The 19,874-nt window shown below is 43.4% G+C and overlaps 1 protein-coding gene across 1 annotated transcript; it reads right to left on the bottom strand.

Moving 5' to 3' along the window:
* Positions 1–12,098: 12,098 nt before the first annotated feature.
* On the bottom strand, positions 12,099–19,203 carry LOC118775047 (cytochrome P450 2K1-like). Its single transcript, XM_036524742.1, has 9 exons — positions 18,881–19,203; positions 17,946–18,108; positions 16,634–16,783; positions 16,299–16,459; positions 14,669–14,854; positions 14,369–14,510; positions 14,049–14,233; positions 13,046–13,187; positions 12,099–12,706 (listed from the first exon to the last, which is right to left on the bottom strand). Exons 1-9 carry the CDS (start codon positions 19,076–19,078, stop codon positions 12,519–12,521), a joined length of 1,515 nt encoding a protein of 504 aa, XP_036380635.1. The 5' UTR covers positions 19,079–19,203; the 3' UTR covers positions 12,099–12,518.
* Between the last annotated feature and the right edge of the window lie 671 nt (positions 19,204–19,874).

A 19,874-nucleotide genomic window follows, 5' to 3' on the forward strand; every position in this document is an offset into this window, starting at 1 on the left:
ACAGCCTCTTTCCACCAAGAACAGATTTGAACAACGTTTTATAAATATGCATATATATATATTGTAAGATTATAGTGCTTCTAACTTCTGACCAGACGTGGTTCAGAATCAGAGAACTGTTAACCTGATGGCCTTATTATCATAGTTACAAAGGAAGCTCCACACCTTGGTGCCACGCTACAGTTGGAGCCAAGAGCAATTGATTACGGCAGGCAGCAGCCATCAAGTCTAGCATACAACCGGGAGTGGGCAATTGGCAACCATCACCACACAAAGACGCGGTCAGCATCAAAGGATCCCGCTTTGCATTGGGAACATAGGTTGATGCTGCAACAGTGTAAAACCTATTGTTTGTTGCCATTTGTTTCATGGTATAAAAGGCCGATCACGGTAACAGTTCTCTGAGTTAAAGCTTCGCAGGCAGAGATGCTGCCGGATTCCATCGCCGAATAAAGCTTTTTCTCCAAGCGCGCTTTTGGTCCGGTTCGTTTACTTTTAAAATTAGAACAAAATCCAACAATATATATGTGCAAATATGCAATGAGTCTTCTTTGTTGATTTCATGTCCCATGTCTGAATAAGCTTATTATAAAACCAAGGTGATAACCTTGGCGAACCTATCTCAGCTTTGCAGTTGCAGACATGTGAATTTACACTACATCTTTCTCTCTCAGCACCTCTTTCGATACTTACTCCAGTGCTGCCACCTCGTTTTCCTGACCCTCGCGAATCAGCGCCCAGATCTCATCCTGGACGGCTTGGATCTCAGCTGCCTGGTGACCGTTCTCATTGCGGCCGCGGTCACCTTCCAGGACGTGGCTTTGTTCTGAAGGAGAAATGGTGACATTGAATATAATATACTGGCTTAAATATGAAAGATAAAAGCATTGCATCTGTAGGCTACAGTAGTCTCTGTGCAACATACCCTCTGGCTCCTGCTTCTGTTCTTCTGGTCTGCAGGTCTCCTGGCTCTGATTCCTATAACAAGAGAGTAAAGGAGCTTCAGCTTTTATTTTTGATTCATAATTTTCTACAATTGTATGTTATATTCATATCCCAGAGTTATATTCTCATCCCAGAGACAAGATACAGTGCATCTCCTTCTGCAGAGAACAGTTTGAACATTTTTTTTTTTTTTAAATATACATACGGTCAATGGCTCCATTGATTATCTGGAGTTAATTAATTCATTAATGACGCTTCTGTAGTAAGTTGATGTCCCGTGTCTGAATGAACTTACTATAAAACCAAGATGCTAACCTTGATCAACCTATCTGAGGTTTTCAGTGGCAGACTTGTGAATTCACAATCTCTCACTGGTCTGGGAGTGTTGTTAGCCTGGTCTGACACTGTTGCTCATTAAACTTGAATGGATACACTTATGTTCTACTGTGCTGGAAATCATTCTGCATAAGTTAATGTGATGTAATGTAATGTCTTTCCCTTGATATCATCTTCTTATGATACTTACTCCAGTGCTGCCACCTCATTTTCCTGGCACTTCCGAATCAGTGCCCAGATCTCATCCTGGATGGCTTGGATCTCAGCTGCCTGGTGACTGTTCTCGTTGCAGCCATGGTCACCCTCCAGGATGTGGCTTAGTTCTGGAGCACAAATGATAACATTTAGGATACAGGTTTAAACATGAAGCATGAACAGCATTATATTTGTAGGCTACTGTCATCTCTGTGCAACATACCCTCTGGCCCCTGAGTTTGCTCCTTGGTCTCCTGGCTGTGTTGCCTACAAGAGTACAGGAGCTTCAGTCTTTATTTTCAAATAAAACATTCTTAGGCTCTTAATTTCAGTAATTTTATTATTATACTTATTATTATATTTATATCTAAGTTACACAAGGTACAGTGCAACTCTTACTGCCAAAAACAATTGCTGTGTTAAGTTAATAATCAACTTCTTCAGTGAGACGTCTGTATTCATTTGATGTCCCTTGTGTGAATAAGCTTACCAAGATACAGAACTCGAGGAACATATCTCAGCTTATCAGTTACAGATGTGAAAATTTACACAGCCTCTCCCTCCTGACGGCACCTTCTTTCGATACTTACTCCTGTGCTGCCGCCTCAGTTTGCTGGCACTTTCGAACCAGCGCCCAGATCTCATCCCGGACAGCCTGGATCTCAGGTTCAAGCTGACAGTTCTCCCCGCAGCCGTGACCATCCTCCAGGACATGGCTTTGTTCTGGAGCACAGGTAATAACATTTCATATAGAGACTTCAAAATAAAACATTACTCAATTTTAAAACGTTGAAACATCACTGTATTAAAAATGACTAGATTGGTAGGCTACAGTAGTCTCTGTTCAACGTACCCTCTGGCCCCTGGGTTTTCTCCACAGTTTTGCAGGTCTCCTGGCTCTGATTCCTACAATAAGAGATTACACAAACTTCAGGCTCAGAAACTTTCCGATCTTAATTTTATTTTATATTTTTATCCCAGAGTTAGATAAGTTACAGTGCACCTCTTTCCGCCAAGAACAGATTTGAACAACGTTTTAAAAATATGCATATGGGCAATGAGGCTTCTTTACTAATTTTATGTCCCATGTCTGAATAAGCTTATTATAAAACCAAGATGTTAACCTTGACAAACCTATCTCAGCTTATCAGTTGCAGACACGTGAATTTAAACTGCATCTTTCTCTGCACCTCTTTCGATACTTACTGATGTGCAGCTGCCTCGTTTTCACAGCCCTTCCAAATCAGAGCCCAGATCTCATTCTCGATGGCATGGAGCTCAGCTGCCTGGTGACCGTTCTCATTGCAGCTGTGGTCACCCCCCAGGACGTGGCTTTGTTCTTTAATAAAAACAGTCATGTTTAATATACTGGCTTAAATATGAAAGATAAAAAGCATAACATTTATAGGCTACAGTTGTCCCTATGCAACATACCTTCTGGCTTCTGCTGTTGCTCCTCTTCAGCCAGCTCCTGATTTTGACACAGAAATAGAGACCACTGTCTGAGAATCTCTGCATTGCTCCTCACATACTTTGATTGACGATGGGCAAGACAATAAGGTTTAAAAATGGCATTTCCAAGGCATCACTGCATAGACAAAAAATCAGTGATACCAGACATGCTCTGTTAATGAAGGGGAGGGAAGTGTGTTACTATTGGCTGGAGCAGCTCACCTGGATCTCCTGCACGCTCTCAGCTTTCTCCAGGCGATACTCGCTTGCCTGGATTTCCTGTTCAAAGGTCTTAGGCTCCTCCACTTTCTCAATCTTGGGGAGCTCAACCTCTTCCTGAACCTCTTCCCTACAAAAACAGAGCACAGGGGTTTCAATACTGATTTTCCTTTATTTCTTTAATTTTATATTGTATTTATATTTAACAGTTACACAAGATACAGTGCATCTCCTTCTGCTAAGAACAGATTTGAATGATGTTGAACAATGAACAAAGACAAATGTACATCTTTCTCCTGACAGCACCTTCTTTCGATACTTACACCTGTGCCGCCACCTCGTTCTGCTGGCACTTTCGAATCAGCGCCCAGATCTCATCCTGGACAGCCTGGATCTCAGGACCCGGCTGACTGTTCTTACTGCAGCCTTGGTCATTTTCCAGGACGTGGATTGTTTCTAGAGCACAAATGGTCATATTTTATACAATTAAACGCAAAACTTAAAAAATAGAATGACATTTTACAAAGCAACAAGCTGTAAGAAGAACATTATTTTCTGGGCAACATACCTTCTAGCTCCTGCTGCTTGTCCTCTTCAGCCAGCTCCTGATTTTGACACAGAAAAATAGACCACAGTTTGAGAATCTCTGCATTGCTCCTCACATTGTTTCATTGAGAATGGGCATGAGAATAAGGTGAAAAGTGATGTTCCCAAGACACCATGACAAGACAAAGATTGGCACCACACAGCTGTGTTAAAGGAGGGGAATACAGTGTTGGCTGGACCAGCTTACCTGGATCTCCTGCAAGCTCTCAGCTTTCTCCTGGTGATAGTCGCTTGCCTTGATTTCCTGCTCGAAGGTCTTAAGCTCCTCCTCCACTTTCTCCACCTTGGAGAGCTCGACCTCCTCCTGAACCTCTTCCCTACAGAAGAGAGCACAGAGGCATTAACATTGATTTTCAGGTAAGTACTTTTAGCTCTTAATTTCTAAAATTCTAAAATTCGTAATTTTATAATGTATTGATATCCCAGAGTTACACAAGATACAGTGCATCTCTCTATGTCAAGAATGCATTGAACAGTTACAAATAAAATATGCGTATACAGTCAGTGGTTACACCGATTATCTAGAATTAAGATTCAGTTCCATCAATGGAGGTTGTGTAGTCTTGGAAACCACATTTTACATCCCTTGTATGTATTGGTACAATGCAACTCAACTTATTACAAACAGACATGCTAAACCTGATATACCTATCTCAGTCCTCAGCAGAACATAAGCAAATTTATAGACTGTCTTTCCCTCGACAGCGACTTACTGCAGTGGAGGCACCTCAATCTGCAGGTCCTCCTGAATCATCGTCTGGGCCTCACCATGGATGGCATCGATCTTAGTTTTCAGGAGACCGGCTACACTTCCACCTCGGTCATCATCAACGTGGATTGGCTCTGGAGCACAAATGGTCAAACTTCATACAAGGAAAATTACCCACAAAACTTACAAAACACATGCCATCTTACAGAACATGAAGTGATAAGAAGTACATTACTGCAACATACCCTCTGGTTTCTGCTGCTGTTCCTCTTCAGCCAGCTCCTGTTCAGAAGGCTTCAGCTCCTCTTCCACTTTCTCCACCTCAGAGATCTTGACTTCCTTCTGAATGTCCTCCCTCCAGCACTGAGCAACGGGGCAGAGTGTAGAGTGCAGAGTGATTTTGCTCTCTTTGTGCATCACGCCCATGTCCTCAACTTGGTCTTGGATGGCCTTCTTTTCCTTCTTTCTCCTTGCAGTCTTCATTGCTGACTTCAGGTAAGTACTTTTCTCAGCAATTTGGAGACGTGTGTTCTGGAGCTCCTTGGAATTTTCCTGAAATGGCATAAAGTGCTGAATGGAGAGTAGCTGACTATTCCATGCAGGTCATAATTCTGGGTGAAATCATGAAAGCTGAACTAGGAGATCCACCTGTATCACAATGTTAGGCATTATTTGCAGTGTTGTCAGTTTTGACTGCATTACTGACAATTGGCAATTTCAGCCTCTCACCTTTCGCACCTCTGCGAGCAATGCTTCCAGTTCTACGACCTAAAAGAGAAAAGGACATGAACCTTGAGAATTAAAGTTTTTCCTGCAAATATCAGTGGGGAAAAAAAGGCTTATGGAACATACTTCTGTTTTCAGGTCCCCAATCCTGGCAAGAATTTCACCTTGCTCATCAAAGAGTTGGGCAATCTTTTTGTGAAGATGTTTTTCTGCCACTACAAGAGAAATGAAAAGGACATAAAAACAAACCTTGACACATGTAAAACATGATTCATGTACACATCTATATTACAAGTATTACCCATAAAATTGAAGTAAAGATACTTACATTCATATACTTTGCCATGACACTGGAGGGAAAAGACAGAAGAGAAAATGAAAGAAGAATCAGAACTGTATGTGATTTAACTGTATGTATATTTTCACTATAGACAGTATTACTGTCTGTAGTGAAAATGGGTTACGGTCCTCACTTCTGTCCAGATGAAGCCGAGGGCAGTGAGGAACTGAAAAGCAGCAGCGATCAGCGCGGCCTGACGAAGCAGAGCGGGATGCCATTCTGGCTGCCATTGCTCAGGCAGGCCGGCCATGAGCTGAACAAAATTCAACAAAAAAGAGTCTGGGTTAAAACACCTGCTCCATGAGACCACACGCTAGGTGATGGTGGAGGTTGAGTTAGTGTAAATTTCTAAGCTTCTTGTTATTCAGGACATACTGTGCATCCACACTTTTAGCCAGTCTGACGATACATATCTGCATGTTTACTTACAAACTCTGACCACGTGATCAACATTCCCCGGACAGTTCCGAGTATGAAGCCGTGGCCGTCAGGTCTGGGGAGCTGTGGGTCTGCGGCGCAGCGCTGCAGGCCTGGGGAAAGGAAAGAATCGCTCTGCATAGGTAACGCTGAAATAACACGGTGATGTCTGCTCCACACGTTTACCTTTTAAACAGACCATTCAACCGATCCAGAAATAAGTCCATTATTACTACTTAATGATAGAAGATAGCCATTACAGTGCCCTTCTATTTTTGGCCCTGACAAATAGCCTATGAACTGAAGCGAGCGTATGAAATAAACAACTATTGCACTGTTTTATTCTCAAACAATGGACAATAATATACTTTAATAGTAATGCAATTTCAGAGTAAATTGTTTATATTCTGAAGAAATAATCTATTTGCCATTGAAATTAAGGTATTTTGAATTGGGCCATCCCAAAGACTTACCACCACATTCTGCAATTTCTAGTATCCAAAAATGGTACACTAAATTCAGGATCCACCAACACCAAATCAGCGCCATGTCGGCGGGCTACAAGTTATGCTTGAAAATGCATGACATACGCATATGCATAACAAAGAATAGCTTCAGGGTATTGTGCTATGTTCACGATACTGATACTGCAGTATTCCGCAAAATGATACCGAAGTCGAACGATCGTCAATTTAAACATAATCATCATCGATGTCATAGACTTGTCACAAAGGGCCGGTTGAACGCTTCTATGACGTTTGAAAGTTCCAAATATAATGAACTTAGTTGCATTAAGCTGTTGACCTGCACCCGTCTATTTATCAGGGGCGTAGGAACCGAAGAGGAGGGGAGGGACACGTCCCCCCCAAAAAAACATTATTTGTAGTCGTGTCACAACAACCGGCAAATTTAGAATAAAATTTTCATTTGGAAACGGAATATCATTCTGCCTGATCACGTTTTGTGAGGGCGCCACTTTTTCTGACTTGATCATTATCAAAACACGCAAGCACAATCAACTTTCACGTTTTACGTTAGTCATCATTTGAATAATTTGGCAACAGCGATTGTAGCCAAGGCTATTAGCTGGCTTGTTTCTGTACTGTACGTTAAATAAAATTTGCTTTTCAAGATACGTTGAATTCATGTTAAACGACGACCGCAAGCACAGTAAACCCATTAAACAGGTGTTTATTTTCGAAGATAACTCAGGGCTCCCGCTCGTTGACACAGCCAGAGGCTCTGGCTACAACAGTCGTTTAAAACGCACTGGGCTAAAAAAAACATTTGAGTTCACGAGGTAACCGCCTTTGTAAATCAAGGACGTAGGAAGTAATCTGGGCTACTCGCCGCACGCTATTTTCGGTATCAAATTCTCTGTAGCCTACTACTGAACAGTGTTCTGTTTGAGTATCAAATTCTCGTTCTGTTTGAGTATGTTGTAAATTTTCATATATAATGTGGTGGATATCCCCCTGGTCTGGGCCAAATGGACCGAGGGTCTTCCTCCACATTTTGATGCCTTCCGATGTAATCATGGTTGTTTGGTTTATTGCATATGGTGATCAATCACATACAGTAAACCGGGTTGGTCCGCGGAGCAACAGGTGTATATGCGTGTGTATACATTCACAAACACTCCCCAATCACTTCCCCCTTCCCCTCAGCCTACATCCATCCTTTATGCCTTTTCTCACTCCTCCTATCCCAGACCACAACTTCCAACTCCTCCCAGGCTCCTCCTTCAAGATCATCCCATTTTCCATTTTAATACACCATTATTTAATTTTTAAGCTGTTACATTTACCCCGCCTGGAAAGTCCCATAAACTCCATAGTCATTAATTGTATATTATTTTTAAACATAACACTTCTGAAATTTCCCATTATTTCCACTCCACACCTATATGATTTTTAAACATAATTAAATAATACACAGCATATATGCCTGGAATATTACCATTATTTCCTGGCCCACATTTAAATAATAAAAAAGGTTAAGTAACTCAGTTAGCCAGACCACGGTGCTGAAGACTGTAAGAAGGCACACAGATATCTATGTGCCATAAGCTACAAGGTTAAGCCTTAAAACAAAGGGTTAATGTAAGAACTAGGCCCCGTCTGGACACGGCCCAGGAGATGGGCCAGAAGAACTAAACCCTGCAAAGGGGGGCCGTTGGCTCAGCACTACTATGATGGGCAACTATGACAAACAGCAGTAAATCCACATACAGTTGGCAAGCATTTGCCAGTAGATGTCAGCTAGGCCAAAGCAGGCAATCAGCTCTTATTTTCTAGCTGTATGACTCCTAAAAGAAAATATAAAACTAATATGGGATGCATATGTTAAAAGGAGGCAAAAACATGCTGACACGCTGTAGGGGCATGTCAGGGGGAGAAGATACAATAAGCGAAGGTGGCATGACTATGAGTCAGAGGAAAAAGATACAATAAGCGTAGACCGTAAACCAATAGGAGAAGTGAAGGGAGAGAAGATACAATAAGCGTAGATTATGAACCAATAGAAGTTGGCATGACTATAGAACAGCAACATAGTGCACGAAGGTTCTGGGGTGACTTCCAGGGAGGGCCAATGCTGAAGGCAGTGTTCCTTCTCCAAGGTCACCCACTGTCCTGTAATAGCCCCCAAGATTACCCCCCTAGCGGTGTTTTACAATGGCCTACATGCAATGTTTATGACCTAGGGTAACCCCCAGCATTATTTAGGCATAGAATCACATCATATTACTTTTCAGTAGTAGTGCTTAATGCAAACAATATTTTCCACCATACGAAGTATAATAGAATACATATTATTTAAGGCTAACATATTAGATTGTCTGGTTTCCTTATACACTTCCAGACCTCCACATGTACAGTAAAGATAAAATAAATATCTAATGTAATATATCAATAACTTCAGTTAATATGTCAATAACTGTGGTTAAAATCAAAAGCTAACATCTGTTGGCAATGCTTATGATGTTTGCTGGCAATAACTTATTTCCACCATGTAACAAGCTTAATCGTACCACGTCAAGCTCCGCTTTTCTCTGGGGGGGGGGGGGGTGAAAGTGGCAATACTCATAATTTACATATGGGGTATACACTTTATCAAAAATTTTCCACCACAATAACGTTAGCTTGTTACTTATTTCGCTGATCGTTAATGAACAAGCTAACGTTAGCTAGCCAGCTGTTTTGTCACTGACATAGGCCTTTTGCTGAGGGAAAGTTAGGTACTTTAGATTAGGTAAATTAGGTTAGTGAGGTATCAGCTAGCAAGCTAGTAATACCGGTGGGAGAATTATGTGACCAACTTTGTGAAGAAAACTTCACCACAGTATTCAGTCAACATTTTAAGTTTTAGAAACTGCAGACTAATAAATGTTTTAAGTTAAACAAAAAATGTACACACAGTATGTACTGTTCTTCCATGCTTTCCTGTTGTTCAAGGCCATAGATTTTCATCAACATTGCACCTGCTTTCCCTGGCTATACAGTGAGGGAAAATCCATCTGCTGTGTATAGTCCATAATTGGCAGTCTTCTGCTGTGATCGGATGGCATGCTATTGTAACGGGTGGTATCTTGCGTTGTGTTTTAATATGATGTTAAGTTGAGCTCATCTGGCAACGACGCTGGCTTTAAGGGGTTGGCAGCGAGCAGTAAGAACCTCAGTTCGAAACTCGCTCGCTCGCCGACCCACGTAACATCATATTAAAAACACAACGCAAGATACCACCCGTTACATTGGTGCCGTGACCCGGATCACTGGCTAAAGCACAGCTTGGCCGCCAGTGGTCACTGAGGAGTCAGAGGAGGTCAAAGGAGGGTGAGTGTAGCAGAGCTGAAGTGTTTAGCTCGTGTGAGTCCTGCGTAAAGCCTTAGGTAGCGGGTAGCAGGTAGCCGAGTGGTTGCAGCGGCTACGTCACTCCCTCTGAGACCTGGTTAAGTAGCGTTGTCGCCAACAGGCTAACGGCAATTTGCCTTTAGCTCAACTGGCAACGACGCTGGCTTTAAGGGGTTGGCAGCGAGCAGTAAGAACCTCAGTTCGAAACTCGCTCGCTCGCTCGCCGACCCACGTAACATTATATTAAAAACACAACGCAAGATACCACCCGTTACACTATCATTACATCAAAGTGTGACATTTGGTTATGTGGATTAGTGTCATACATTTTCCATCTCCACAAGGAAAATAACTCTTATATATACTGCCTAATGAGACACATCCTAATGTTGGGTGACACACCTTCATGTTGGGCAAACTCTGCCCCAGATGTGCATCTCCTATGTCCAGATTTACATTTTACATTTATTCATTTGGCAGATACTTTTATCCAAAGCGACTTACATAGGTTAAAATTCTTTACAATGTTATCCATTTATACAGCTGGATATTTACTGAGGCAACTGTAGGTTAAGTACCTTGCCCAAGGGCACAGCAGCAGTATCCCAGCAGGGATTGAACCGGCAACCTTTCGGTTACGAGTCCTGCTCCTTAACCACTATGCTACACTGCCGCCAGATGAGCTTAGTAGTAACAGAGGTGTGCAGCTCTTCTTGAAAGCACTGAAGCGATGTTTACACGTGCATACCTTCTTATTTCAAGCCATCCTGATATTGTTTTATTCTTCAATCAAGATATATGCTCCTTTAAGGACTGGGATTACATATACAGACATAAAATTCATAGCAAGTTGTGTCTCAAGTTGTGAGTGTGTGTGAGCACGTGTATGTGTGAGAGATCTGCTGAGAACTATGTAAAAGTGAGAGCCTTGTAAGGTCACAGGACACAGTTTTGCAGTGATAGAGCGAGGGTTAAGGTTAGGATTACTGAAATGCTGATACAGGTTGGGGTGTTATAACAGTGCTGAGAGACTGTTGCATTATGGGTATGGAATACTGTCTGTCTGCTTTGTATCCTCATTCCCTTCTGACTCGTTTAGCTACCTGGTACCTGCTGGTTAGCAGAGGAATAAAGGCTGATGTTATATGAGAGGCTGGAGAGAGTGTGGCAGGGGGCCAGACAGGAAGTGACCTCATCTGGGAGCCAGTGATAGTGTGTCAGTCAGGGTTCAACATGAAGGTTTTCTCTCGCTTTCACCGTCGGGCGAGTGGGTCAGAAATCTACTGACCCCAACTAAATTTCTACTTGCCCGGATATGGCCCAGTTTAACTGTAACATGGAGTCAAAGTGTAAAAATGCAGAGATCCATTGCGCCTGTCCCAGGGCTGTCATGGCTTTCTAGGCTCCAATTTTCATAACTGTTCAAACTCTACTCAAAGCGATTAATGATCCTGAATTACTGTCTTTAAAGAACAAGTAAATAGGTGCCACATTTGTCTCGTCTTCCCAGCACCCCATCTCACTTACATTTTAATAAATGAATCAGTATTGTTAATGTAGCCTGTCACAGGAGTGGTGGCCAGTCAGACAAATGTTGCCAATGAAAGGCAATAGTCTCCTACTGCCGGGTCAATATGGCTCCTAGTGACCCCCTTACCTCTGCCTATATTTCCCCTTAGTGTGAAAGGCAAGTTCTTCACTTAAGTGTCTCTTCCTCCTTCAGTAACAAGGCTGTTTAACTCAGTGTATTAGATTTCCACAGAAGCTGGAGGGGACAGTTTACAGTGTGAACTACATGCTGGGATTGCTAAAACGATCAGTTTCACTCTATTTGCGCTATATTTTTTATGTATCTGTTTTTTTATGTATGTTTTAGTTTTTATGTTTTTAAATATCACTTGTATTATTATTTTTTACTGCTGTTACAAAAAATGTTGCTTTTTAACATTTTATTTTATACTTTCTTTTCATTTTACCAGGTGGTCTTATTGAGAAAAAAACTCTTTTTCAAGAAAGACCTTTAACAAGACAGCAATGACAGTTACAGAAATTACAAAAACTCACAGTGCAACCAATATCAAATACAAAACATACAAGAAGTTAACAATATAAGTACATAACAGTGTGAATGTACAAGTAATCCAGCCAAGAGGTGAACATTACATTATTTAGCAGAGAGACTTACATAGGTTACAGTTCTTTTACAATGTTACCTGGGTTTGTTTTTGTTTTTGTTTTCCCTGTCCATGTGCTTTTGTTTTTCTCTGTGTTCCAGCCCTGCCCTGCTCTCCGCCCTGTCTCCGCCCACCTGGTCACCTGACTGGCTCCACCCACCTACCTGCACACCTGAACCCCATCTTGTCATCTTGCGACCTTGCGAGGATCGTGGCCTTTTCGTTCTGTTGGTGGAAGGAACGAGGCGTCTGGATGTGGCAGAGCGAAGTTGTCGAGCGGATGCGTAGGTTAGGATGAGGTAGGTCGGGGCAGTCTTTTTTGCAGCAGAGAAGGTGAGCGTCAGGGTTTAGAAGCGGATCCTGGCTTCGACCGGGAGCCAGTGGAGGGACCAGTAAAAGGTTAGCGCAGAAGCCTATGCGTCATTGTATCATAGCATGCACACATACTCTATGGTCACTGCTTGAAAACAGACACTGAAAGATGCAGGTATATGCAGAACATGTCAGGCATTGTTGCGGTGTTTACACAGGACACGCAGGAGTGGCGTTCACGCCCGGCTTATGGCACAGAGTCGATGGGGGGAGGGGTTGAGGGTTACCCCAACAATTGGGGTAAGGTCCAGCTCTGTCTCAGACACCCCAGGGGGAACAGAGAAGCGGAACCTCTGCAGCAGGGAGGTGAAGAAGAGGAAGAGCTCCATTCTGGCCAGACTCTCTCCCAGACACACCCTCCGCCCTGCAAGAGGGACAGAGGTTATCCCTGTGCCTCCACAACTATAGGGCAGAGGGGTGATTGTGGTTCCATTCTACAACTGTTAGGGACAGAAATTGCTCTTTCTCTCTGCAACTACATGGGACAGAGGTTAGCCCAATGCCTTGCTACAGAGAGAGAGAGAGAGAGAGAGAGAGAGAGATAAGTCCATTCTACAACTACAGCTATATGGGAGGGTGAATAAACCTTTATTCAGGATCTCACTGCATGCATCACTGACTACAGGCAAAGACATAAAAGACATATACAAAGACCACATTCTGGACAAAAATGCTAAACTAAAAACAATGTCAATGGCTTTACCTGCAGAGAAGGGCAGGAAGGCGTCTCTCTTGATGAAGTGGCCCTCCTCATCCAGGAAGTGATCAGGGTTAAAGCTGTAGGGGTTTTTCCATTCACTCTCATCCTGAAGCACTGAAGTCAACAGCGGGATCACTGTAGTTCCCTGCAACACGCACACACGCACACACACAAACACGAACACGCACACACCCCACAAACACAAGCACATAGAAACACACACCAACAGAATTGACAGTGTGTGACAGAGTGCCATCACTACGGTTGAGTATGCACTATGACTGCCATACCAACGAGCCTGGCTCTTTGGCGTCGCGGTCAAAGTCGCATGTTTGGTACCCCGTAGACCCGGGTTCGAGCCCGGGTGGGGTGACTGCTCTCGCCCTTCGCTACAAATGGTGTTAGCAGTGGGATGGCTTGCCACGAGGCCATCGGAGGCGTGCCCGGTGTGTGAGCTGTATGAGGGACCCCCAGGTTCGGTTGACCCTAATGTGTGAGGGACCCCAGAGATGGGTGAAGCACTGGTAAGTGGCGCACCCTGGGATGGGAGAAGTATGGCAGGAGAATGCGTGAGGGACGCCATGGTGCGTGAAGCGCATGGGCGCGCTTCCCGAAGGGGAGGGCAGTGTGACGGAGTGCCGTCACTACGGTTGAGTATGCACTATGACTGCCATACCAACGAGCCGGGCTCTTTGGCGTCGCGGTCAAAGTTGCATGGTTGGTACCCCGTAGACCCGGGTTTGAGTCCGGGTGGGGTGACTGCTCTCGCTCTTCGCTACACAGTGCAAAGAGCAAAGTTAGAGGGAAAGCAGCTGACAGACCATTCCTGAAGTTAAACAAACTCACTGTCTAACTCCCCCGGGTAAAGGGATCTGCTATGAAGATGAAAACATTGATTCCACTTGTTGTTATTTGAACACGTACTTTGGTAACATAAGAATATCATTCCATGTCAAAACAGAGAGAGAGAGAGAGACAGACAGGTGAGGAGAGGGTGCTGACTGACCTTCTTAATGAAGAATCCCTGGAAGGTGACATCACGGCTGGTGACATGGGGGAGACTCAGGGGAACAATGTTGGCCAGTCTCTGGATCTCGTGGATCACGGCGTTGGTGTAGGGCAGGCTCCTCCGGTCCTCGGTTCTCGGCTGCCTGTCCCCGATGACCCGGCTCATCTCTTCCTGGACGCGGTCTGTGAGGGGAGTGAGACAATGCTGCCCTTCTGTGTGTGTGTGGTGTGTGTGTTTGTGTGTGTGTGTGTGTGTGTGTTTGTGTGTGTGTGTATGTGCGTGTGTGCGTGTGTGAGTGTGTGCGTGTGTTAGGGTACCCTGTATGTGGGGGTACTTGGCCATGAGAAGCAGCCCCCAGCGCAGTGTGGTTCCAGTGGTGTCAGTCCCGGCTGCAAACAGGTTGCCGACAGTCATGATCAGGTTATTCTGGTGAAAGTGGGAGCCCTTCTGCCCTGCCTCCTGAATGGGAACAGACACAGAACACCACAGAGACTGTAAGACTGCTTCCAACAGAGACAGAGCACCACAGAGAATGTAAGACTGTTTCCATCAGACTCGGAGCATCACAGAGACTATATGCTTCCAACAAGCACAGAGCACCACCTCTCTCTCCGTACCTCCTGCTGTCGAATGAGGAAGCAGTCCACAAAGCACCTGCACTGCTGAGGGTTCAGCGACTCCTGCAGTCTCTTCACCAGCCCTTTTGCTTCCTCAATGTTGGAGTAGGAATTCTTCAGCAGCAAGGCACGATTCCCTAACCACTGCCCCAGACAGCGGCCCAGCCGTGGAAACAGGTTGAACAGCTGCAGCACCACCCCAAACCCAAAACAGATCAGAAAACTCTTTATTAGCACCCAGCATATGCTGGGAGAAATGGTGATTGGCATCATACTTATAAAACACACCTTCATTTTACAATAAGTAACTCAAATATACATGGATATAAATGCATATAATACAAGCACAATTTGGATACAGCTCTGGAATACAGGAGTGACAACATGAAGAGTAAACAGTGACACATTTTAATATAATGATATTAAAATACATTAATATAATGATATTAACCCAATGCTGAGATGCTCATTTATCTGAGTTATAGTTTATTTGATAGTTATATATAAAGTTGAGGATAAAGATTTTTCTCTCATAAAGTCTTACTGTAATTCTTTACTGTAATTTAGGGTAAAAAAATGACCATCTGTCTAACCTTGCTTACCCAGCTCATGTACCACCCAACCTGCTCCCGTGAGAAGGTGCTAAGTGCTGATCTAGGATCAGGTTTCCTCTCCATTGTTATGCTTGAAAACAACCAGATCATTTTGGCTGCCTTACTACTGACATCGTCACCCTTCATTTCCACCTTTTTTTATGAGTTTAAGCACCTATATTGCTTAAACTCATAAAAAATTAGCACATTTTTCTAAACATTTAACATAGCACTGACTCAAAAATCCCTCCGTGACTGTCCATTAAACCCTAGTGTGCTGTGTGACTTGTGAAACAGTTCTTGGATGATTGCATTCCTCTCACCTCAATGCTCTTGAGTGAGTGCAGAGATTGAGGCAGTCAGACGACCCCATCATACAAATGGCAATAGGGCTGCATAAAGCTAAATAAACCTTTGTTCACAGAGAGTTTTGGGAAATTGCTGAACTACACAGAGGTAATGTTAAAAAAAAATCTGTAGGAAGGAACATTTGATGCAAAAAAGTCAGTGCGTTTAATGGAGTAAAACATTGCCTGTATGCAAAACTCCCTCTCCCATAAATTTACATTCTTCCAGTTTTAGTGATGTAATAGTTTAACTTGACTATGTGTTGTTTATGACTGAAGTCAGGGGGGTGGATATTTTCTGTGATTCTGAAAGGTTTAAACCTTTAAATCCACTATGAAGCTATCACAATTTCTGTTCACTAATTAAAACACAACAGAATCACTCAACTGTGTCACCACGGTTTCATAACTGAATGTAAGAAACTTTCATCCATGTGGTCAAATTCAATACAATCACTGGTACATAGGAATTTTTCAGTGAAGCTGTGGTTGAATTTAACCATATAATTCAAAGATAAGCTGGATAAATGTACATCCTTGGGTATCAGCTGAATGTCAGGACAATGTGAAGCATACATACATGTACACTCAATCAAAGGGAGCCACCCTTTGGGATTGGTACATCCTCAGAAATGCAGTTTGGAACATGTATGAGAACATCTGATGAGGTCAAAGTTCAAAGGTCAGCACCTGTATTTCTGCAGAGCCAGCAAGCCGGATGTTCTCGCTGGCCCTGTCGACCATTTTTTGAAAGACTGGGTCAGCATATTCAAAGCGGCTTCCATAGACAATGGAGGAGATGATGTTGGAGACAGCATAATTCACTGGCTGGGCTGTGTTGAAAGGTTCACCTAATGACCACAAACAGACAAAACAACATAAGAGTTTTCCAATAAAGCTCCAATTATAATCCTGTTTGCCAATCGACTTCAAGGAATAAACTTCTAAATGTTTTTTCATTTTGAAATGGTCACATGATGTCAATGTGAAGACATTACATAAGGTGTTTGTTCTCCATCTCTCACCCTTGAACTTCTCGAACACCTCCGCCAGGTGGTGGACCTCCTGGATGATCTTCTCCTCACACCCTCTCTTACCCATGCCAAAGTCGCGCAGCGTGGAGAGGGCGAAGCGTCTCATCTCTCTCCATGAGTCTCCATTGGCAAACAGAACACCTGTAGGAGAGCCATCAACATGACATTCTGCATAGGACAATGACAGCAGTCAATCATACAATATGGTTCAGAGATGTAAAGGACTCATTATAATGACTGAAATCATGAGATTTGGCAGACTTTTCGCCTGTATGTGGGTAACAAGGAGCAGGGCGAATCCAAGTACAGAAATGACTCGGGACACCAAAGGTCTGGTTCAAGGAAAACAAAGTTTCTTTTACTATAGACTTCAGAGAGAAAACCCAAACCATGCTTGGTACAAGAGTTTCACAATAAGCAAGGCAAGTCAAGACTGAATAACTAGGTAGACAAACAGTAACTAACAGATAACACAGGTGAAACCAATAAACAATCAACACAGGTGGAAGACATCGACTACATGAGACATGGAACACAGGACATTGAGAACCCATCTGGTGGTCATCCAACGAAGCAGCAGCTGAAACACTGATAGTGCACACTTAAATGTAACTCAGACAGACAGATTTATTTTAGTCAGCCTATTTTTATATGTAACACTTGCTGAGTCACTGATCACACACTCACTGGCCAGTTTATGAGGTACACCACCCCAAAATGGGTTGCTCTTACAGACAGTGACTCAGGTGGCCTTGCTATATAAAGCAGGCAGACAGATATAGAGGGATCCAGTTACTGTTCCATTAGATTAGAATGGGCACAATGAGTGACCTAAGTGACTTTGAGCATGGCATGGTATGACCATCAATGCCAGGTGCACCGGTTCCAGAAACAGTCACCCTCCTGGGCTTTTGACACATGGCGGTCTCTAGGGTTTACAGAGAATCATGAGATAAAAAATATCCAGTCAGTGGCAATTCTGTGGGTGAAAACTTGATGACAGAGGTCAAATAAGAATGGCAGGAATCGCGCACGCTAACAAGCGGACCACAAACTGACAAATAACAGCATAGTATAACAGTGGTGTGCAGAACAGCATCTCCAAATGAACAACTCATCCTTCAGGGTTTCCTGGAGGCAAGGGGGGTGTCCCAATACTATATGAGTGTATCTAATAAACTGGCAGCTGAGTGTATATACCACTGCTGAGTCATTAGTCACACAGTCCTGCAGTATATATTTAATTCTCTCTGAATGGTCACACAGGCCATTGTTACACACACTCTGCCATCATGTCCCATACCGTGTCCCTGGAGTACATCATGGAAGATGGGGGTGACATCCCGCTCCCCAAACTGCTCAGCGTAGTCGACAAGTGCTTGTTTGACGGTCTTATATCCTGCCAGCACAACCACTTTCTTTGGGCCAAAGTGCACAGTGAACACGCTGCCATGTTTCTCTGATAGCTGCACAGAAACAGAAATAAGAGCCAGGTTGAATCTGAATCTTTTGGTTGTTGTTTGTCTGTTCATTATGATAGGATACAGAAATATAATAAAAAAAAGTTTTGTTAGGGCATGTTCCCGTGATGATATCTGACATATTTCCATTTTGAAAGACTGTTCAAAGACTGCTGGAGAGACAGAGACAGAGCTGTATCTGACGCCTCACATGTGAGGCCCAGGCTATGCAGCTGATTATAGCTGATTATGCAGCTCATTTTCAGATCCAGGCATCTGATAGAAGCCGAACTCCTCCTTATATAGTCTAATCATTATGGTGCCTGAGCATACCATACATACAGAAGTGCTTCATTTGTTTTATAGCATTACAGAATATTCTTAATGAATTCTGATCTCAAGATAAGGAGGAAAAATCTAAAATAATATATACATCCCCACAGTTGACAGTTAATGGGCTAAAGAAACTTAGCCATTACACAGAGTGCCCCCATCACATACATCTCTAAGGACATTCATTTAAAAGAAATGTTGTTAATAAAACAGTATAAATACCAGTATCATCACCAATACTGAAAACAGCAGCAATAACTACTTATATTCTGTAACTTAATACAAATATAAAATAAATATAATACATAGTCTAAAACAAAAAAAACCCCCAATATGTTCCTACCCAGTATTTCTACAGTCCCACTGTCAGCCTGTTAGATGTAGAGCATGAGCGAATAAAGGCCACAGCGCATTCTGAGTGAGCGTTCCCTGCTTTCCTCCTTACCTCACAGAGAGATACATGCAGGTTTTTCAGATCCAGAAGAAGCAGGTTCCCCAGGAGAGGCAGGGGCCGGGGGCCTGGGGGCTCCCTCGCCGAGTCGGGAGAAGGTGAGAGCAGATAAAGCAACAGCAGCACCAGCACAGCCCCCAGAAGAGTCACAGGAGCGGGGGCCTGGAGAAGAAACCCCTCCATTACAGCCATGGTCTCCGTCTGTGCCTGTCCACAACTGCAGGAGAGAACGTCTGACCTGTCACCGTTCCAGAGACAAAAAACAGTAATTCTGTTCCTCAGTAGAGCCACAGCCTCTACAAAGGTGTCTCCACAGCACAGAAATACCAACTGTATTTATGTTCAACACTGAACCTGAAAAACAAGCCCTGACACCTCCCACTGAATCCCTCAAAGGAACAAATAGGTGTGTCCTGAAACTGGAGGCGGCTGGTGGAATAGGTCATTTGTTTTGGTGAATGATCCCCAGGAAGTGTGTCAGGGTTTCAGGGACGGCTTCCCGCAACGACCAGCAGGCGTCCTCATGACAGTCTCTCTCTCCCAGTTGCTTGCTGCTTCCTTTAACATCCACCAGAGGGACTTTTCTTTCTGTTTGTGTTTGCACTGTGTATGTCTAATCATTGTCTGATTGTTCACACCTGTTTGTAATTAGTCTTCAATGTTTGCTGTTTTTAAACCCTGCCTGTTGTGGTATTCTTTGCACAGTCTTGAGCTTGCCTGTGTTCTGTGCCTTTCTGTGCCAATGTTTGCTTGTTGTTAGTAAAGATCCTTTGTTTTTTTTTTTTTGAAACCCTTCTGTGTTTTGAAGTATCTCTGCATCTGGGTCCTTCCTGCTTACTGTTACATCATAGAAGTGTTTCATGCCCCAGGTATCACAGGGCAACGCGGCCTGCCCGGCTGACGGCTCATTGTGGACGTCTAATGATCACCTGAGGCTCAGTTTGGCCGAATGAAAACTTTTGTATGTTCAAGACAAATCTTCTCCACT

Source organism: Megalops cyprinoides, chromosome 1 (genome assembly GCF_013368585.1).
Source record: "Megalops cyprinoides isolate fMegCyp1 chromosome 1, fMegCyp1.pri, whole genome shotgun sequence".
Taxonomy (NCBI): domain Eukaryota; kingdom Metazoa; phylum Chordata; class Actinopteri; order Elopiformes; family Megalopidae; genus Megalops; species Megalops cyprinoides.